General features: G+C 44.4%; 1 protein-coding gene across 3 annotated transcripts in view; it reads right to left on the minus strand.

Moving 5' to 3' along the window:
- LOC109853099 (zinc finger protein rotund-like) overlaps positions 1 to 23,320 on the minus strand; it is a 138,811-nt gene that overhangs the window by 48,254 nt on the left and 67,237 nt on the right. For 2 of the 3 annotated variants that reach the window (XM_020424853.1, XM_020424857.1), the window contains exons 2-4: positions 18,913 to 18,981; positions 18,779 to 18,830; positions 3,010 to 3,185 (exon numbers count right to left, since the gene is read on the minus strand). In XM_020424853.1, coding sequence (XP_020280442.1) covers positions 3,010 to 3,185; positions 18,779 to 18,830; positions 18,913 to 18,981 — 297 coding nt within the window. The remainder of the gene's footprint in view (positions 1 to 3,009; positions 3,186 to 18,778; positions 18,831 to 18,912; positions 18,982 to 23,320) is intronic. The other variant, XM_020424856.1, reaches the window with a different exon arrangement.

Here is a 23,320-nt window from a genome sequence, read left to right on the forward strand (position 1 = left end):
AGGATTTTACGATCCTCACACACAGGCAAATTCCGTTTCTCTCGGCAAATCAGTTTTGATAAAGAAAAAAAAAGAAAGAGACTGATATAGAAATAAAAAAAAAAAAAATTACCATATGATTTATTTATTGCAGTCTGAGCACGCGCGTGTAGTAGGTTTTCCTGTTTCACTTTAGAGCACACGTTTACGGATCATTTTTGTCAAAGAGGACCGTCGAAAGACGCACACAAATGAGCGACCATAAAATCATTCTCTTCGTTTTCGTAAACGACGAGAAAATACTAGGCACTTTCTAAACATTTGGGCAAATTTATTACCGTTTCAACGTTAATGCCGAACTGGAATACAGAAAGCTTTTCCAAAAAATCGAAACACATGTAACTTTCGAACGTTAAACGCACAAGATCTTAAACGTAATCATTAACGCGTCATTTAACGCCAGAACAATCAGAGTTGAACGTGTATATTTTTAATTTTGCTGCGTTCGAAAAATCGCTTCATTTGTTTAAACTGTTTTGATTTTTTTCGTATTTGAATAATTAATTAACAAAACAAAGCAACTACAAAAATTTTTAATATATTCCACACTTTTTCTTGTTAAAAATTTCAAATCACACTCGGAACACTTCTTGCGAGTAAATCGCATTTCTGAATTTCAGTTTTTGACGGGTCTGGTCTTGTTCTGGTGTTAAACCAAATGCAAATGCAAAACGGCCGTGCGTTAGTAGAGAATGTCAATCACATTTCTAAGTGCGCAAGATCGTAAAATCGTGCAACGTGAAAATTCGTGTGTCGTAACCCGAGATATTACTTTCAAATCAATGCGCGCTAGCGACACAAGTTAATATCCGCATCGAATTCCATATTCGATGTGAACGATCAGGTGTTTTACTCTTTTTTTTTTTTTTTTTTTGTTACCGGGTGTGCGGTTTGTCGAGTTTTAGAATCGGACGTATTCACCGTAAAAAAAGAAAAAAAATATCGAGAGAGCGGAGGCATTACCTGAAGAAAGGAAAGAAAGATAGGAAAACTGATTTGTTAATAAACGACAAGAGAGACGAGCTTACGGTAGCCACATCGCATTTGGTTGGTTAAATGAAACGTAAAACGACTCCGGTGACAAAAAACGATAGATCACCTATTCTCTTGCAAACACTTTAGCAGTAGTATTTTTGTTTTATTCAAATTCCATCTCCAAGCGCGTATCGCTCACATATCTATTAGAAGATTTTAAAAAGTAGCTGCTACTGTTTGCGACCATTGTTCGTAAAAGAGTGGCAGTGTGGAAGCGTTCTAGTGTGACGAAAAAAAAAACATGAAACGCTAAAAAGAACAAATTGGCACGAAAGCGTCGCATTGTGAAAGTCGAAAGGGTTGAACGTTTCCGATATTGTAAATTTTAACCTCTTTGAAAACGATTTGATATTTATTTCGATCTTTTCAAAAAACAACTTTTACGACAATACTTTTCACGCTTTTGGAATTTCAATCGTCTCGAGAAAGGAGAAGAAAATGGATCTGCCTGAATCTGCTGTGTTTAAAAAAAAAAAAAAAACAAAACAAACAGCATACATTTCGTTCAAGATTCTTGCACGTTCGTGTATAATTTACATAATTCCGCGTTTCATGTACAATTATACAATTTTTTCCTCCATTTTTATAAGAGCGAACTTTTCGCCGGTATTTCGAATTCAAGTAGAAGCAGTTGCTTGCGTGCAAAATTGTCGAATTACATCGCGAGGTGTTGCTAGAACGGACTTGTTACACATACTTTACGCAATCAATGAAACTAGTATTATATTTATTAATCAGGAATATTAATAAATACTTACGGTACGCAATAAAATGTTTTATGTCAAGTGTCTTAATATAATAATAATAATAATAATAATAGTAATAATAATAATAATAATAATAATAATAATAATAATAATAATTTCGCGTCTTTGATAAAGTCACGTTATTATTGCTGTTATTATTATTTTCGCAGAAGTTTCTAAAACTATATTGACGCGGCCTCTTCAACGCACAATCAGCAGTACCGTTTACTTACTGTCAATTACTGTCGATATTCCTGCCGCCACGCGGCATACTGATGTATCCGAGAGAATCAAGAAATCCGGAATCAACATGTATTTGTCAATACATATCCTACATCAATCCGTCAACATTAACCGCACGTACCGTCAATGATACTGTCAAATTATTTGTCACTAGCCCAACACAGGCGCGCGCTACGCGCACGCTATTATTGTTTTTATTTTAACGTGTAGTGTCAGTGAACACAACCTGTCACCACAATGACAGCTAGTATATATGTCTAAAATTATCATATAATACACATTAGAGAGATGATACAAAATTACCATATAATACAGATTAGAGAGATGTCGGAAACAACAATGAAAATCAAGATAAAAAAAATAGTGAGAGGGAGGAGTGGAAAAACAACTGACTAAAATCACGTGACTTTACTTTAGTCACGTTTTTAAAGTCACGTGTTGTTTTTCCTCCCCTCAGTGTCACGTGACTTTAGTTTAGTTATGTTTTTAAAGACACGCGCAACGAAGTCGCGCTCGAACGCCTCTTAATACCGTGCCTCTTGATTCGTACGACATAAATCGAGAAACACATCCGAGAAACACGTCCAATCAGCGTCGAGATAAAAGCGGCAACAATCAAGATCGATAGAATCGAATGTGATTATTTGCACACGCTTTTTCTGGTTGGATCGACGATATCACTGGCCGCGCAAGATCTACAGTTGACGAGCCAAGATAACGAACAAATAGAAGTCAAAACACATCCGGTGACGAGTAACAACCGACGGGGGACTAAAACCGAGTTAGCGATAAATTAAAAATCTATTCATTATACACAACGGGGCAAACGGGGTAAGGATCTAATACGTTGCGTGTCAAATTCGAACTCTCGCTCGCGAGAGTCACGGATGAGTTTTCGCTTGAATGTAACTTTCCTAATCTCCCAATCGACTTGATTTATACTCACCTGCGGACACATCTTGCACTGGTACTTTCGCGGCGGATGCGAATGCGGTCCGGCGAGATGTGAGTTCAGATGAGACGGATGGGATGGTTTGACGGTGAGGGGCTGAGGAACCACGAGCAGGCTCGTGGGTGGACTGCCGCTGCTGGATCCGCCCGCGCCACGGTATTGCTCGTCACCTGCGAATCAATTACAGAAGTTTTGTGTGTAAATTTGCCTTGAGCGCGCGCGTCGATAATTGTTATCGTACGGCCGTGTGGCAAAGCAGCCGCCATGTAGTGGTAAACATATCGAAAGCGGTGTTGTTTATGTACGTTTTAATTCGTTGCGAGATAAAACAAGACGTTATGCTATTTTTTGAGCTAACTAACGAATCAACTCGCGGCCTGATTGAAATCCCGCGCGCGCGTCCACCGCTCCTTAATTATCTCTTCAATAAGTTCTTCGATTTAATTTGCTCTCCGTGCGCGGTTTCTCTCTCGTTATAACCTACTTCGATCATAAAAGCGCAGGTCCGCGGTGCGTTAATGACCGGCAATCGTCAGCATTTTCCAGAGATATGCGTTATTGAGCGTTAATAATATGTTAAAAGCGCTCTGATAGCGTGTGCGTTATTACATCCACACGCATGTTATAAACGTCGCTTTGGGTTTTTTCCTCGACATGTGTCGCGCAATGTTTGTCTCACAATATAAATCACACAATATATCTGGTTGCGTAATATATAGATATATATAATATACGTGTGCAACACGTGTCTAATTTATATTATTATCACTTACGAGATCCCAACCCGATATATGTAAATACACCGAATCTAATTGCGCGCGGCAACTAAATCCATCTCGGCAAATTGTTGTAATTCACTCGTCGTGTGTAACTTATCGCCGATCGTTTACAATGTTCGCTCGACGCTAAACGCTACTTACACGACAATAAAGACTAGCGCGTGACACACAGACCGAAGTGTATACAACACACACATACGGATTATTATTAATACGCGCGTTCAAACCGGGCACAGGTGAGCGCGAACTAACACCAGTACGCGCGAGACTTGCTTATATCGAGAAAGAAGCACACGGACGGTCGAGAGCGGTCCGACCGCTGATGCAACGCGAGGGGGCAAGGATCCCGCGGGTTGCAAGGACGAGTGATCCTGCGTTACGAGTGTCTGTCATTATTAAAGCGGAGTTCTCAATATATCGAGATAACCGCCGCTCGACCGACAGGTTGGCCGACGTGCGTCGTCGTCGTCGTTTCGCCGCGCATGTATTCCAGCCGCTACTTCGCTACGCGCGCGTCGATCGAGGGGCATTCCGCTCGACGACGGCACCTCGCGGTCTTCTTTCGGGATAAATTCGAGAGAAATTACAACTTTTTCGTCGGGCGATTTATTTGCCGCCGCCTACGAATGCTGACAGAAAGAGAGAAAGAAAGATATCGAAAAAACACGATCGGAAGAAATTTTACTCCAAGCCACTTTGCGCGCGAATCTAGTTTTTCGAAAATACGTTCGCACGATCGTCTTCGGTTGTTTAAAGAACAATTTTAGGATTTTTGTGAGAAATTAACATCGCCGGTGCGCGACGTCCTTTTTCACGCCGACATCCTTTTCTTGCGCGGAATCGATTTTGACGCGCGCAAGAAAGTCGGCGGTGGCGGCGGCGCAAAAAAAAAAAAAAAACGAAGCGTTAACCGACGTTTAAATGGAGGAAGTTATAATAAATTATGTACTTGATCTGTTTCCTGCCGATATATAATGGAAAAGTTTATCGCTCGACCTTGAGAGAACGGCGAGTAAAAAGAGCGCAACCTCTCGCTCGGAAACTCGCGCGCGATCGCGAAGCGAAGGGGGAAGGGGGATTTATGATTCAACGGTTCGATACGAACAGCAGGTATTACAGTATCCGATCGTACGTTCCGATTTGCAAATAGGGATCGCGCGCGCGCATAAAAAAAAAATCGCGGATTTTATTTTCCCCCTTTAGTTTTGCCGCGACGCGAGAAACGTTGCAAAAATAGAACGAGAGAGGAAGGAAAAACCTCCTCCTAAGCGATTCGCATCGGCATTAATGTGACTTCATAATTTATTAATAGCGTCTTTATTGCTTTTCACGCGCTTGCGCGCATCCTCGCTCGTTAGGTTCGCTCGTTTTCAGTTCAGAAGCGAGGACCCTTCTCTCTCTCTCTTTCTCTTTCTCACACACACAAGGACGGGGGCATCCTGTGACTTTTACGCGACAACGCGAGCGCGCGTGGGCCGAGAAACTCCGTTTCTCTAAAGCCGCCTACGCGGCTCTATCTCTCGATTTCGCCGAGAGAAGAAGGCTGATGTGTGTAAAACACGTTGAACACGTAAAGAAAACACGCGGGCGCGCGAACATACGTATCTGTGATATTATATTACGTGCAAAAACCCTCGGCGATGACGATTTGCGCGCAAACTTTTCAAGCAGATAAAGCGATAATTAAGCCTCGCGCGCGCGTTGCGGTGCGCCGGTTATAATCCGTCTATATTTACATCATGGATGAAGGCGCAGTTTGCATAATTTACGCCTTCGTGCTATACTTATTCGCGACGATCAATATTGATATTAATTAATGATAATCCCCGAATCGATGGCTATTTGTAATTTAGAACGAATCTGACACGGGGGGTATTTATTTTAGACTCTCTCCGGATGTGTGCGGATGGATGTGGCAGATTGATTTGCGCAGCGCGAACGTGCGCGCGCGACGTCCTCGCGCCACGTTACACGAATCATCTTTTCTGCGTTTTGCGAAAGAAATTGTCTGTCGCGCCGTTTTTATTTTATTTTCTCTTTGTTTCTCGGTTTATGTTTCGAATGCTTTTTCAACGCCCACGATGGTTAATTCCTCAGATCGTGCGATCAACCGACGTTCGCGAGACGCGACAATTTGCCGAACGATATCTCGTCGCGACACTGCGAGAATCGCGCGACCGATATTTAATATTATAATAACGAGCAAGCGCAGCATCAAAGTTCAAGGCGCGGATACACTTAATGCGATGCAACAATTCCATAACTCTTCACTCGCCGATTATGTAACACTCGAGAGTTTATCGAATTAGCGACACATTTGCGGCTCCGTCGCCCGGTAAACGCGCCTATCGCCAATTCATTTCCGCGCGACGTCATTTCGTTTCCGCCTAATTACCTGGACGCGGTGTTACGCAATCGACGATGAACGCACACCTGTTAATGTCGGACGATGTAAAAAAAACGAACGTCGTTTCTTGAGAAAGTTTGGCGCAAACTTCATTCGCGACGTTGGTTTTTTTTTTTTTTTTTTTTTTTTTTTTGTCTAAAAAAGTCACGTTCTCAATTTTCCCGAATTCCTTCAACCAGTCAGGGTTATTCAAAACGTATGATTAAATTTCGCGCGACGACTCTTTTGCTTTCGTCACGCGTCGTTTTATCGCGCGAGAAAGAGACGCGCGCGTGAGTTANTTTTTTTTTTTTTTTTTTTGTCTGTCTCTATGAACGTCACGATCTCAACTTTCCCGAAATCCTTCAACCAGTCAGGTTTATTCAAAACGTATGATTAAATTTCGCGCGACGACTCTTTTGCTTTCGTCACGCGTCGTTTTATCGCGCGAGAAAGAGACGCGCGCGTGAGTTATTTATGAACCGCCGCCGGTCGCTAAAATTTATATCTTTTGCGTTAATTACTTTCCTAGAGATGAACGTAAAAAGAAATAAAAAAAAAAAAAACGAAAGCTTCGAATATGCGCGTCACATTTAAACCGCGTCGCCGCGGATAATTGCAGAGATCGCGTTAGATCTCGGGATCGACTTCCCGGTATGACTTCTTCTTCTTTTTTTTTTTTTTTTGCGCGCGCGATTCGCGTCTTTTCTCGCGAAAAATAACTCGATCGTTTTCGCCTAACCGATCTCGCGCGAAGATTTATGTGCACGTCGTACATGCCGCGCGCCGTGTCGCACGTAACGTTCTCCTCGCGGCACAGCTAATTGATCTTTCCAGCGCGCTTGAACCCGATAATTACCATTTACATACCGCGATCTCGTACGAGCGAGAGTCACGGCGCTCTTCGGCCCCGTGCAACATCGAAGAGACGAAGAGGCCGTGTCTCGACATCCGCGCGGCACACATCGGAAAAAATGCGCGGAACTCGCGCGTAGGCCTCGACGGAATAAAACGCGTTTTCTGTTTGCGGACGCCGGACGGAGAAACAAGCGCGTGAAAATAAGGATTGAAAAATGTAAATAGAACTGGACGCGAACCGAAGGCTGGTGAGTTTGCGGCAGCGCGCGCGCGACTCCTAGAAAATTAATCCCCCTCTTCACGTAATCCATATAATCTTACGCGATCTCCTTTGCAACGTCCCGCTAGACTAGAAGTGATCTCGTTCCTATGCAAACGTGCGCCGCGATGATTGTTGTTTTTTTTTTTTTTTTTGTTTACGTCACGTCTGTTTTTCATTCTTTTGCGTATTATTGTGACGCCGAGGAATAATAAAAAAAACAACGCGATGCTAATCTAAATTACCGTTAAGTTTAAAAAAAAAAGAGATAGATAGAACGAAGACTTATGGACTTCTCCGAGAATTTTCCGATGACGGCTCGACGGTATTTGTCAACGGTAAAACGATAGGGTAACGGGGAATAGGTCAAAATATTTTTCCCGATCGACATCACACAGCGGCAAATAATGATATATTTTCGTGGGACGTTCGCGCGCGCGTTGAATTTCACATGAGCGTATTTTCACGCACGTGGTCCCGGAGAGAGCTCGGCTGGCAAAACACACATCGGCGCGCTTAAAAACCGTCTCCCGTTTCTATCCTCCTCTCTGCGCTGGCTGTTGTAACTACGGGTGTTGGTCGCCGCCGCGGACAACACACGCGTGCGCAACGCGCGCGCGCGCGCTCGTGACGAGAGCGTTAATGACGTATGACGCACCACAAGCACCTCCCCGGGCGTTATTTGCGGCGCGTAATTTTAATGGAATTATCGCGTCTCTTTCGGCACCTACGCGAATAAAAAATGCGCTTTTCCTCGGCGCGTCGCGCGTTTGACCATTTTCGGATTAACTTGACTAACGCGGCGCTCGCCTGCGGAATCTATTTTTTTTCTCTTTGCGACGCGTGCATCGCAACTGGTTTTCCTCGAATTTTGTTGCATTTGATGCGCGTGCAGCGGTAGATAGAATAAAAAAAAAAAAAAACGTCCATAATTGTATGTAAATTCGCGCGCAACAGTGTGAACGGCTTTGTAGTGTAATTATATGTACAGATAAGATAAAACGTACCCGTTAAAAATCGAAATCGCAAAAGTCGACAACTGGTCCTCTCTCTTTCTCTCTCTGCACCGCGACTGACTCGCGGGAAGCGCGCGGTTTAATAATAATCGTGGGAGCGCGGCAATTACTTCCATTGTAACACATTTAATTGTTTACCAGCTGCGTCATACCGGGTGTGTGTGTGTGTGTGTATGCGTATGACGCGGGAATCCAACAAGCCACGACAAATCGGCGTGCTGACAGTTCATTAAAGGCAAAAGTGGAATAAAGATCTAACGCGATAAAACTCGCGCGCACACAACACGCGTTACCGTAAAGCGAAAATAAATCTCCCTTTCAATTTACGCGATCCTCGAATAGCAATAGATATTTTGTCTATCGTTATTTTTCTCGCGTGTACTTAAAAAAAAAAAAAAAAAAAAAAAGAACATTAAGATGAAAATAAGTAAATAAATAACGACGACAAGAGTTTGTCATGTTTTCCTCATGTGTGTATCGAAGTGTTTTTCAAAATAGCGAGGGTAAAAGTCATGTTGAAACAAGTCATTCAGCGGCGCACAAAAGAAATGCAAATCTGGCTTAAATCCTCGTTTTATTATCGACTTATTCAGCTCTTACCGCGGACAATCGCGAAGTGCATCCATGTCGCGCGCGCACGTCTGTGTATGTGTGTGTGTGTATGTCGTGGCCTGCACTTGTCTCTCTCCCCAGTCCTTCATGAATATTCACCGTTCGCGCGCGATCGTCGCGAATCGATCCTGACGTCATGCTTGAGAGTCGATAGGATCAAGGATCCTGCCTCTCTATCTCTCTCTCTCTCTCTCTGCATCAATATTGCACCACGGCGCCGAAGCTGCCGGCGCGTGATGCATCTCGTTCGCGCGCGCGATGCGTCCCTCCTCTCTCGCGATTTCGGCCGACATGACTTAGCAACACGTCAAATTTCAGGGTCGCGCGTCAGCTGAACACAAGTCGTGAAAAATACACGAGGATCCCGACCACGTCAATTTGCTCGTCTCCCCCGGGGGAGAGGAAGGAAGGACCGTAAGCATCACGTGCGCATGTGTCCGTCCATTATTTATATTTACATATTTACATCCAAATACATGCATATATATATATATGATATATACGTTTGGGAACTATTTGTGTGCGCGAGCTTCGCATAGATGGGACGCTAATGTTGAGGTCGATAGTAAATTATGCAAATAACTCTGCTTGAAAATGTCAGTGGTTGCGGACGACGGTCGATCCGTCCGACTTGCAACCGGGACCCGCTCTCGTCTCCAGGAGCGAACCGCAGATGAGACGCACACACGAGAGAGAGACTAGGAAAAAGAACGAGTAAGAATGACGACGACGACGACGACGACGAGAAGGAAACCGGGTATATGATGAGATTACCCCGCGAGAGCGCGGAAAAGAGACGCCGCGCGTTCGAAGCGGAGCGCGCCAATATACAAGAATGAATCTGCAGATGGAAATGCGCGCGCGTAATAATTTCCGAGAGGACGATATACGCTCGTGGAAAAACAAAAAAACCGCGCGTAACAAGCCGATAATAATAAACGACGGTAACAACAACGAGATGATGAGATTGTCGCGGGGACAAATATTTGACAGACTCATTGTGCGGAAATTATTAGTTTCGAGCAAACACAGTGTTTTGCAGTCACGCGCGCGCGCGCGATATTTTATGTAGGGAAAAAAAGAAAAAAAATTAGATCGGCGAGTTTATCGAGAATTGTGCGATAATTTGTGGCTTGTCATCAATCAAACGTGTTGTCTCTCTCGGAGAAAAAGTTAATAACAATTTAACAGGTTTTTAGCGCGCTCATAAGACTAATTTGCTTCTTTGCATCGGAAAAACGAGTTCTAGAGGAATGATTGGACGAGGAGAAAGAGAATGAAAGAGAGAGAGAAAGAGAGAGAGAGAGAGGGGAAGAGGGAGATTGTTTTTGCACGCAAATAAATACAGTCATTCCCCGCAACCCGGTTAACTGTATCCGGGATTATTGAATCTCTTGTTTGCGTGTGCAGGAGCGCGGTTCATTTCTGCTTCTTTGTAAGCCTCAATTGCATTATCGCGATAGATATCATCGATGGCACGTAGAGCGGAACGATAATGACACGTTTGATTTACACGCGTACGTGTGTGCGCGCACACTTCAACCCTCTTCTATATTTTTCTATCTGTCGACGAGAAATACAACGTCTTCTTCGCGTAAAAAAAAACTTCCTCAAGAGTTTTCGACGCCGAGGACACTGTCTGTGCCATTTCCGCGCACGCGCCACCGAGAGGAGAATCGCCGAGAAAAGTTAAAAGCTAAAAATTATATCTCAACAACGCGCTATTGTGTGTTCCGTCAATTTTCCCGAGACATAAGATACATGGTTTTATTTGTTAGGCGTTTTACGAAAATCCTCTCAACATAAACAAAAGAATTCATCAAAAATAATAAACAAACAAAAATGTGGAAAATTAACATTGTAAAATGAAAAAAGAGAAAATAACAATTAATGAAAATGAAGAATAAAAATAAAAGTGAAAATAAAAGAATAAAAATAAAGTGAAAATACAAAGAGAAAGAGAGAGAGAGAGAGAGAAAGAGAGAGAGATCAAATATGTTGTTTTATTTATTAGGCGCTTTGGGAAAGTCCCCTCAAGCGCAACATAAACGAAAAAGAACAATAATCGAAATAATAAACAAAAGAAAAAAGTATGAAAAATGAGTAGTAGATAAAGAAATTAACGAAATGCTAATTATGAAGACTAAAGAGAAAAAATTAACGAAAACTAAAACTAAGAGAGACAGCAAAATTCGAGGCTTAATTTTGTCACGATATTTAATATTACTCCAACGTATCGACGATTTTTTTATTACAGCACGTTGATTGATCGCTCACATTTGTCACGAGAGAGACTATCAAAAACAAAAAACAAAAAAAACATCAGACAAATTACCACACTTTACAAAAGAATAATAATTAACATAAAAAAGATTTTACTCGCAAACGACCGTGACGTCTATCGGTGAATTGACAAATGCATCATCCATATGGACGCGCGTAATACGTAAGATGCCCAAGTCCGAACGATTTAATTTAATCGCCGCCACTTTAAATCACTTGGCGCACTTTGGCGCGCGATTTGGAAATATGGCGAAGAGGAGAGAGAAAAGAAGAGAGAGAGAGAGAGAGAGAGAGATGAATATTAAAATATAAGGAATCATAATAACAACAACAAAGTTCACGCGTACGAAATACATCAACGTTTCCCACACGCGATTTGCGCACACCAACGTATACGCGTTTTTGTAGAGACGAGAAAGAGAGAGAGAGAGAGAGAGAGAGAGAGAGAGAGAGAGAGAGAGAGAGAGAGAGAGAGAGAGAGANAGAGAGAGAGAGAGAGAGAGAGAGAGAGAGAGAGAGAGAGAGAGAGAGAGAAAGAGAGAGAGAGAAAGAGAGAGTCTCAACGCACGTCGAGAGCTATTATTCCGGCTAAAAGATCCGGAGACGGAGTGACGGCCAAAATAGAAGTCGGATGCAGCAGCTAGCCGCGCGCGCGGAGAAGCGGCGAGGTCATCGCGACCATAGGTTCGCCCCGCCAGCATTAAACTGCCATTGTGCTACGTGTGTATATATTTGTATACGTCGAACCGGTCCCGGGAACGATTTTTAAGCTCCTCGCGGTAGCAAATCGATTGACCTAGCGCGGACGCGCGTCCGGACACCACACAGTGCATACACATATATCTTCGTTCGAGTTATTTACGAAAATAATTTTATTTATATTGTTACAAAAACCGGTTGGCGCCGAAAAATAGAGGAGAAGGCATCTTCTTTTCTTTATCGAAGACGCGCTTCTCAAAAACCTGTTTTCCATACGTCTTTTCAGACGACACGAAAAATTTTCCGCACATGCGCTCGCTTGTTTGCGAGCGGAAACTTTTCGCACGCAATGAAGAGAAAGACGTTTCGGGATTCGCGCGAAGAAAAACGATCTCTCGCTAACCTCGTTTCGGCGTCGCGTTACGACGCCGATTCGGACACACTTTAATCCGCGTCATATGATGCGGACCACACAGTAGTGACAATAATATTTATAGCTCCCGATATAATTTACATCTACAAAAACCATGTAAAATTTACTTCCTCTTACCTCATAAATTTGAAATACACGACGTAACATTTGCATGTGTGAGCGCGTTTACATAAAACGAACGACGTGATTGGGTTGTCAAATGTAGATGTCCCGAAAACAATTTTTCAATACAAATATTCTTTTCGTAAAACCTCGATGTGCTACTATACGACCACCATGAAAATACGGGAATTAACGCGCGTACGCGTATCGAGAGAAGATATCAAGAAAGATATCGGAATATAAATCGCTCTCTCCCCGTCGCTTTGAGTTTTTATTTCGTAGGAAACATGATGATTTCATTGACGTCGAACAGACAATTCTAAACGGACGGGTAATAAAAAATAAATCACCAGCGGAATTATTGAGTCTCCCTCGGTTATCGATTATCCAATCGCGAAGGTACACGATTTTCGGTGACGAAGGTTAAAAGCGTGCGCGCGCGCGAGAGAAAGAGAGAGAGAGAGAGAGAGAGAATGACAGGAGGTTCATAAACGCGCGATAATAATTCGCGGCAATAATAATGGAAGGGCCGAGTGACGGAATTAATTCCCCAACGCGAAATCCATTTGATAATGTCGCCGCAACATGATACCGCGCCGTTTTACGCTTACGGAATAGTTTCGTTCACAAGACCATCGACGCGCGCGCGCGAGATTATTTAAATTCACAGGACAGGGTCCTTTTTGTCCCCCTTTCCTCTCTGTCGCAAAATTTATTTATCGCCGCTCGCGATATTTCTGACGTAATATTGACAGAAAATAGGCGTCATTAGTTTTTCTCTCCTCGTTTGTGTAACGTATTAAACAAATCAATTTCAATGCGTTACGACCGACGGCAAGTTACGCAAGATCCGATATCACCGCGAACGGCGCGCTCAACCACCCGAGTCGCGAGCGTTTTAAAGATCGTTTTCTCGAGGGCGATCTCTCGCAAGAGAGAAAGAGAGAGAATCGACTCGCTCGTGATCGATGGCGCGCTGCAATGGGGCGATATAAAATCGCGGAACGACATCGTAAAACGCGAACATGAAGGGAGAATGAGAGAGAAAGAGAGAGAGAGAGAAAGAGGGAAGGGAAAGGGAGAGAGGAGACTTTGCTCATGGTAAAATCTGCGGAAAAACCGTCAGACCGACACGCGGGGAGAATAAGGGTATAGGGAAAGGAAAGCGAGAGTGAAAGAGCCGTAAAAACATCCGAAGCAACGATCGCGGAAACCAGACGATCGCCAGACAGCGACGAGACAACGTTCCAGACTACGGGAATCATCCCTGTCGTCGATTTCCTTCGGATGAGAACGGAATAAACGATTTAGAGAGACAATAATTATTACATCACGGCTAAAGTGTTTTTTTTTGTGAAGGGGAGGGAAAAAAATTACACACAGAATAGCGTGTGTCTTCATTTCAAGGTCGTTTTCTTTCAAAGACGTAAAATTGTTTTATTAATACATACGTTTTAAATATGACGTTTTATTTTTATATACACGTACACAAAGAATTATATATGTGGGACGACTTTGTGTACACGCAAGTCCCGAAAACTGTTTGAATGCAACGGTCGTTAAGATTTTTCCAAAACTTGGGAAAATACTTGATAATTTACAACCGCTCGCTTGTCTCGTTCGAGTTTTTGCATAAAAACGCCGAAAAGGGTGAAAAGGTTTTCCGACGCGAAGACAAAAGCCGAACCGTTATGTAGAAAGGAACTGAACCAGTTCGAAATACGGCAATAAAGTTTTTTTTATATTTCTGAAAAAAAGGACATAAAATACTGCGCCAAACAAAACTGTCCTTTATGAATAAGTCCTGTTACATTTCGGTATGTACATTTACCCTCCCCGGAGTCCTTGCGGATGCAAATTTCAAATTCCCGCTGTCCGATTTTACGGCTTTTTCGACAACATCTCTGGAGACGTTGTGCGTGGATGACGATTTTGTAAAATGTTCACGCCGACAGCACGAAGTAACAGACTCAGGTACAGTTTTAACACGTTTAGCAGTATCTCTCGCTCGGAATCCACACTAGGAAGAACAAATGATTCACCAAATTGAATCGCCGCTCGTTCGTAAAACAATTAATTAATTTCCGACACGCGACGCGGGAATATTTCGCTGTTGTCGCAACGTATTGCATGTTGCAACAGCGACAGCACATTTCCAAAACGCTGTTCCTCTCTTCGCGCAACGGTATGATGGGCGACGCTTTGGTTGCTCTTTCGAGTTATTGCTGTGCAACTGGTTTTTTTTTCGTTCTTTGAATTTTAACAAGAACGCATTTTTTTTCCAACCGTCGTTATGCTAATAAGACGGCAAAACTACGGGAATTGTTACCGCGTTGCGAGCTAACTCGATGACAATGAGCGATCACGTGTTCGAAATCCGACGAAAATGCGCGATTATTCGCGCATGTCTGTTTACGTAAAACAGCCGGATTTTTATCGATCTGTTTACGAGTTTGATTCGCTGTTGCTCCTCTCCCCTCGATTCGAACGCGATGTGTAATTCGTTGCCTCGCGTGTTTCGCGCGAAAAGAACCGCAAGAGAGGACGTAGAAGCGGAGATAGAGCATCCGTTATTAAAAATAAAAAAAAATAAAAAAAAAAAAACAGTAACGCGCTCTTCCCCGTTTCCTCTCTCGCTCGCAAAAAAAAAACATGTGTCTCATTTGTGCAATTATGACACAAAGTACCGCGAGAGACTGACACGATTTTCTTCCCAAGCCGCTAGTAAAATTATCAAGAAGGTATCCTCTCTCGCTACTTATTACGAATAAAAAAAAAAAAAAAAACATCTCCATTAAGATACGCAGCTGAGAGACGGAAGTTCAAGACGAGCTTTTTGCACAATCTCCTTCTCTCTCTGGTCGAGATTAGCGTAATCCGATTCCCCGCCCCTATAACGGCTCGAGCAAGGAAGATCTAATAATTACGAGGAATGATCGAGAGGATACAAATCACGAGAGAGGTAAGTGAAAGCCGCCGCATATCACGGACACCCTTCGATCGTTAACGTCGTAACAAGCGAGCCGTCGAAGAAAGAGCCGCGCCGGATTTGGTTGCGCGCGAGAGATGTGCTCACACACTAATTCTCTCATTACAGACCGTTTGCCAGACGCGTTTAACGGCTTGTCGTAGAGACACGGCGAGCGGAGGGAACGTTCGCGTGACGCAATCTCGTCGCAATGTTTTGAATAATAATTCCGAGATTTCCATCTGTTCGATCAAAAACATCGCATTTCCGAAGACGTTTCGCGACGTTAGGGATAAAAATTTGAATAAAAAAAAAAAAAAAAACGTCGAAGATCGTATCGAATCCGATAATTTTTCGTATTCGTTCCATAAAAATCTCAAAGGCAAATGAGATTGCGAAACTCGGACGCGATTAATATAAAAATCCGATTCATAAAAACTCTATACTCGGAGATACGCCGTTTCGCCGTTTATCGACGTGGCAGACTTCCGACAGGAATTGTCACGTGAGAAACAGCGCGTGCATCACACATCGATCATCTTTACAGAGTGTCTATATGTAAATCGACTCATCGAAACACGTCGGGACCCGATTGAATCACACGCGATTTCGGTCCGCGCGTTTGCCCGTAGTTGGCGCGTACGGAGCCGCCGTGCCGACACAACGCGAAGAAACGAGCGAGATTCGTATTACTTGACGAGCGAATACGATAATGAGACGAGCGCGAGCAAAAGAAGAAGCCTCGAGGCTTTCTTCGTCATCGTCGTCGTCCCACACGTCGTCTCCTCTTCTCTCACACGGCAGGGGGGATCTCCGAAAATTTCAACGTCATGCGATCCGTGCATTAACGAATAGTCCGATCCTTACGCGCGATTGCCGCGTATACGGACGACGGCTAATTTCAGAGGCCCGTTCGGGACTGGCCGTTTGGGCAGACGAAGCGCGAACAGTCGATGAAAATTCTCGGATCTGAGACACGCGATGCGACGATGATCGCGCGTGCGAACTCGCCGCGCTCGCGGCGATACGCGGCGCGAATTAGGAAAAACAGAAAAATTAAAATTAAAACTAAAATAAAAACAAAAAGAAGTAAAACAACCGCGCAATATTGTCAATTTTCTTAATAAAATTAAAAAAATTACTTGTAATAACGAAATTTCAGGCTCTACTCGTGTTTCAGCGACAAAACGTGTGAATAAAAAAAAAAAAAAAAAAAAAAAAAAAAAACGAGCGCTATAGAGATAACGAAGCGCGTGATAAATTTCATTCGATAAAAAGGAACTTTTCACGCTGTTATGCTGAATAGCCGACGTAATATGAACGATGACGCGTCAGATGTTGTTGGAATAATATTTGTCGCGGAAGCAAAACGCGTCAAATTACAAGGCAATATCGAGGGAAATGTTGCGGCGCAACTTTTTTTTTTCTGTCCTCCTCTCCGGTGAACACCTGACAGGTTCGCGTTTCTCTACGGCATGAATCACTGACGAGAGTCCGTCGATCCTGACGAGAATGGAAGGGTGGCCGGAGCTTATCTCGTAAATGGCCAACCCAGGTCGGATCTAGTGCGCGTGCCATTGGCAGTGAAAAACACACGCACGCGTGCTTCTCCTTTTACGAGACGAAAACGACATCGATTGCTTAATCTTTCCTGACGAGGAGGAGAAGCAAAACAACCAATCACAGAAAAAAAAATAAATAAAATAAAATAAACGGAATTCGATTTATTAAAACTCCTCGATAACATCACCACCGTGTCACACGTGCCGGTCTCATTAGAATTTCAAATTCTAACGTCGTGTTTGCGCGACGCGAAATGAAAGACGATCGAGCAATGTTTACAAACAGATTCAAGTAAAGAAAGATTGAGATTTGTATAAAAAACAAGTTAAATTCCGAAGTTCTTGTTTGTACATTTCACAAAGTACATGAATAATTCAGTATCTGCGAGAAATATAAATTAATGTTTATTTTAAAACTTTGTTTTTAGAATCAAGATGCATAAATTATTTACGTTCAAGTTTGCAATTTATCTTACATAAACCGCGTATTGTTTATAGATTATTACGAATAAAATTATTGCCACTATAAACAACAACGGATAAAATATTAGGCAGTTTTGATCTAAATTATGTCCGCAAAGATTTCGGCGGACGTAATGTTTTTTGCTGTGTATTTGGAAGTTTTTTTTTCAGGATCAAGATGTATGTACAAATTACTTATTTCGAAGTTCGCGATTTATCTTACAACGCGTCGTGCGAGTTTATGGATTATCGCGAATAGAATTATCTGCAAACAACAACGGATAAAATATTAGGCGCGGTTTTAGCAGAAATTATGTTTTGAAGTTTTTAGGATCGAGGATCGAGTTTTTAGGATGTATAGTGTATATATATAAATTTAGTTTGCGATTTATCTTGTATGCACGTTGTTTACAGATTATTGCGAATAAAATTATCATCACTAGAAATAACAAAAACATATTGGATAAAATATTGGGTAGTTTTGGCAAAAATTATGTCCGCGAAGAATTCGGCGATAAATTCACGGCGATTACACGTATGTGCTGCCGAAGTTCGTTCGTAGCTCAGCGTCCCCGTTCGGATTACTCTGACTTTTTCGCTCTCTCTCTCTCTCTCTCGCTCCTGAGGAGCGATCTTACGTTACGCAGCGCGGGCACAATCGATTCTTCTTCGGCCGGCGGTCTTAGGTCTCAGGAAGTGGTTTGCATCTGACGCGAGGTCACGACGTCAACCGAGACCTCGGGTGAGCGTTTCCAAGAGAAAGGGAGAGATCGAAGCCTTCACATTTAACCGCGACGATTCCCCATTTTTTAGACAAACAAAATTCTTAGCAAAGGAGAAATCACAGACGTATTAATCACTTTTATTTGACTTCGCGTATTTCAAAAATTCACTATCGATTTCGATTGTAAAAACGTTCGCGAGCTTTAATTTTTCACGCGTTCTGGGATTTTTAAGTGTGTCTCAAAATCCTCAGCGAGAACTTTCAGTTATAAGTCTGTTAAAATTGCATTCGCGAAACGAAAGCCGAGGAATAAAATTTTCTTACGTGCGAACATTTATAATGGAAGAATTATCGATGACACACAGAAGAAACGGGATATATATCTCTCTCCATTATATTCGGATTAGACACGTAGATGGTTACAAAGTCATTATCTCTCGTCCAATATCGAATCGTCTTATTTCTGCGTCAGTAATAATGCAATTTCTTCGATTTTGAACGAATTACGCGATAATTTTGCGAATAATTTCGAATCGCAAAACACAGAATCGTCACAATCGGTGTGACAAAAAATCTCTGCGTTCAACAATCGAAAGAAAAGCTTTCAGAGAAAGACTCACCCTTCTGCAGTTGACCATGGTCCGCGTTCATTTTCGCCTGCAACAGAAAGTGCTGCGCTTCACCAAGTAGAATTAGCACGACGGTCATGTATATGAAATAGGCCACTAAAATATTTCGAAGTGGGTTGTCTCACCTCGTAACCTTGTTTCGCGCCCCGGCCGCCACCCCAGTAGTCGCTTTCCTTGTCGTGCGGGGCGCATTGCTGTAACACAGAAAAAGAGAGAGAGCACGTTAGAGACGTTGAGTGTCTTCAACTTCAATGTTGTTAATCATTTTGCAGAATGTAAAAAAAGTAAAACCAAAACGAATATCTTCGCTAATCGATTGTAACTAACAATATATTTTTTTCCCGCTTTCCTCTCCCTCTGCTCTCTCGGAGAGAAAGACGCAATTAAAAGAGGGGAGGCATAAATGCACGATATTGTCGAAATATCGTGTATCTTCAGATTGGCGCGCATATGCTTCCCCCGTTTCGTTCGTCGTAAATTACCCCCGACGTTCCGCTAATTATCGTCCGCCTTCGGAGATTCAAAAACGCGCTTCCGCACGGGATTAATCGGCGGACCACGCCACCTTGCGATGGTCCAACGGCACGCACAGAGAGAGAGAGAGAGGGAGAGAGAGAGAGAGAGAGAGAGAAAGAGCGACCGCAAGAGCCATCGAAGAATGACCCCGTTTCCCTTCCCACGACCCTCGAAACCACATCCCCCGGCATGACCTTCCGCACCTCGACGAAGCTAGCGCCAGGTCGCGTACACACGCCACCCCTATAGAAATTCGGAGCGGATTCTTTTTCTCTCTTTCTCTGTGCCTCTAGTAAACCGAAAGTTCGAACCACTACTTTCTTCTTTCAAGTTAGTTTTGATCCGGCGGGAATACTCCGGGCAAATAAAGAGGATTTGAGCGCGGAATACGCGATATCCGCGAAAGCGACTCATTACGAACGATAATTCGTAAACGTCATAGTGTCTGTCTTTGTTGTATATTCGCGCAATATAAAAAAACACGTCTGTGCGAGCACAACGATATGAAAATTTGCGCCGTGAGACGCGCGACAGCCGTGAAAAATCAAGTTCATTCGCGCCGCGCAATATGCGAAAAACGTATTTGAGTCAGGACGATTTTTACGGCGGCCTCGTAAATATGCGCGACCGTAGGTCAGGGAGAGATCGCGACGCGGGTTGAGCGAACGTCGTATGTGTCGAAAAAGGGAACGAGATTATGTATGTCCTGGAGAAGGACCCGGGGTGAAAGTAGCCCTTTCTGTGCCACAGGTGGCTCGTCAAACGAACCGATCTGTCGGAACCTCGCGAGCGCCCGAATAAGGGCAAAGTTACGCGTAGTTTCTGGATCGGGGACGAGTGACGACGACGACGACGACGACGACGACGACGACGACGACGAGCACCCATCCGGAGATTGTGACGAGAGGGGAGGGTTGTGTGAAATGACTTACAGCGGAAGTACGTGGGATACGATCCGTATCTATTTTAAAGAGGGGAAACCGGAGAAGTCGAAGTAGGTGGAAGAGACGCGCACCAGCAAGTTCTTTCTGAGAGCAATCGACTCCGTTCACGGGGAAAAAGACGGGGGGGGAAGGAACGGGGGTGTGTGCCAAAGTGCGGGGGACGATCACATTTACTGCGCGCTTCGACAGATGGTACATCATCCGCCCGCTCTCGCTCGTCGTGACGACGCGCGGTTATGCAATCAGAATTCCACCTGGCGCGCGACAATATCCGAATAATGCGCGCGTCTCCCATCTAATGAATAAAAATCGAACGAGTCTTGATATTCTTTGACGAGGCCGCGTCCGACGAGTTTGTTCAGCGAATTAACCAAACATTGAAAGTCGATTGAGAGAGAGAGAGAGAGAGAGAGAGAGAGAGAGAAAGAGAGAGAGAGAGAGAGACCGTTTGCTAATAATCGCGAACATGTACTTTTCGATATTTACGAAAAGCAGATTTCAATCAGTCCTTGCACAATCCATTGTTATTTCGGTAATTCGCAAATACAAAAAAAAGGGGTGGATAAAAAACCTAGAAAATAAATAAATTATACAGCGCGCTAAAAAATTACGGTCGTTTTTTCTTCCTTCTTTCTTTTTTTCGAGTAGATATCGAAACGCGAGCATAAGTACATCGCGAGCACTACAAACAATTGAATCCGGCTGTAATTTGATATGCGTGTACGCGGGCGTGTAAAATTCAGCTGAATAATTTTCCATACAGGTATCAACGATACGTACTCCGAAGTACGTACGTACGTACGTATACGCCGGGCTCCCGCCGAGCCCTTACGTCCAGAGAGCGCCCTACGTGCTCGACAGAGAAGAACGTGCCAGAGGCAGCTCTGGATTGGTAATCCAACCTACCACGGTTCGCTCGAAGGGAAGATATAGAGAAAGAAGAAAAAAATACATTTTAGCTCGCATCCAGGCACACTGCAGCCAGTTTCATCCCCCTCCTCCACTCCCCCTTTCCTCCCCACATCGCTCGTCCCACACTCAACCACCCACTCTCACCCACACCCGCTCTTTCTCTTCGTGTGTGCACCCCTCGGTCCTCCTTTTCCTCCCGCGTCCAACTCCCTTTACGCCCTTCTTTATCTCTCCGTCTCTTCCTCCCCCGCGCGCGCTCGCCGTGAGGCATACGCGCGCGTGTACGCGCGTGTGCGCACGTACGTGAGTACGTGGTCGAGCCGATGGTCGAGAAGAGCGTCCCGATAGAAAAAGGATGCCGACGCGCGGCGTCGGTAGGTGGTCGGGTAGTCGTGAAAAAAAAAATCAAAAAGATAGGAGCCGGGTAAAAGAAGAGGCGGGGGTGGAAGGCAGGGAAAAATGAAAGGGAGGAGAGAGGTGGGCGAACGAGAGGAGGAAAAGGGTGGAGGATAGACGGGAGGAGGGGCGAGAGAGATCATGTGCGTATGTGCGACACGAGAGAAAAAGAGAGAAAGAGGGAGAAAAAAAGAGAGAAAGAAAGAGAAAGAAAGAGAGAAAGAGGGAGATGGAGCGGATGCTCGAGGCGGTATTCCGATGGCGGGGAGCGGCGCATGGGCAGCCGTTGGAGGAGGGGGGAGAAAAAAGGTGTAAAAAATACCGGAGCCGAGGAAACGGGAGGAAAAAATCGGGCCGTCTCTACGGAGGCGGCGGGGGTATGTAGAGAGAGGAACGGGAGGAAGATGGAGCGGAGACGGGAAGGGGTGGAAGAGAGGAGCCGGCGGAGGAGGGCGAGCGGAAGAAGGATGGCGGACAGGCACGAGGGAGAGGAAAAATCGGGGTACGGTGAAAGGAGAAAAATCGAGAGCGCGCGAAAGACGAAGAGATAACAAGAGAAAGGGGACGCGGCGGGGATGAGAAAGAAAGAGTGAGAGCGAAAAAGAGAGAGAGAAAGAGAGAAAGAGAGAGAGAGAAAAAGAGAGGGAAGAAAAGAGACAATCGGGAAAGACGAGTGGAACGACACGAGGGAGGAAGAAAAGGGATGAGGCTGAGAGATGAGGAGAAGGACAGACATTTAAAGAGAGGGATGGCGAAGAACGGCGCGAAGGTGAAGGGGGGTTGGAAAAAGCGGGACCAAAACGGAAAGGGAAAGAAAGAGAAAGAGAGCGGCCCACACCGTGCACATGCGTGACCGTCCGTCCGCGTACGAGGCGGCGGGTATTGATCAGCCAAAGAGCGCCACGACGCCGGGCGTCCTTTTGCGAGCCTTGCTTTTTTCGGCACGACGGGAGCGACGAGGGGGGTGGCAAGGGGTCGCGCGCCGTTCGTAGGAGGAGGACGGGCAGAGAAGTCGATGGTTGAGGCGGCGGTGGTGTTCCGGGGAGGTAAAGGGGGCGGGATGCAAGGAGTGCCACGACCTAGCCCAACGAACTAGCCCGGCGTGACGTCATTCTTTTTCTTTGCTCGCGCGTCGCGACGCGGCGTCGCGGCGCGGGCCGACTCCTGGAAGGAGGATCGTAAAAAAGTCTTGGAGAGCAGAATTGTTTTTGTCCCATCGATATCTTCGCGATCTTATCGTCGCGCGAGTTACGCGACTCGCGGGCTCATTCGAGACGCCGCATTTTGTTCGTCGCCCCGACGATGCGGTTTGTTTACTGCGGATGCACGTGGTCCCGAGATCCGCGTTGCGATGTAGGCGCGCGAGAGCGATTTTTAAAACGCAATCCCGCGTGCCGTCCGGTTTAGCTCGCGATAAGAGAGAGATGAAGAGAGAAATGAAAAAAAAAAAAAAAAAAAAACACTTATTTGCGTTTCGCAACACATATTTTTCATCAAAATCAAGATAACTCTCAACTAATTTTCGGACGGCGACAGTGGCTATACAATTCTCTCGCGTATTATGCAGATAAGACAGTCTTGGCCTGCGTATACGCGTTACGTATAAATCTCGTAACGAGTCGAATGCAAATTATATTGGTACATTACATATAGTAGAAACTACGGAGGCTGTCTTGCTTGTACGTAGCGAGCGGAACGGATGGAAATTCGCTCTGTCGATCTATAACTACGGCCTTTCGCCTCGTCTTCCGATACAAGATGTATC

The sequence above is a fragment of the Pseudomyrmex gracilis genome, unplaced genomic scaffold, assembly GCF_002006095.1.
Source record: "Pseudomyrmex gracilis isolate BER0280 unplaced genomic scaffold, ASM200609v1 scaffold_43, whole genome shotgun sequence".
NCBI lineage: Eukaryota > Metazoa > Arthropoda > Insecta > Hymenoptera > Formicidae > Pseudomyrmex > Pseudomyrmex gracilis.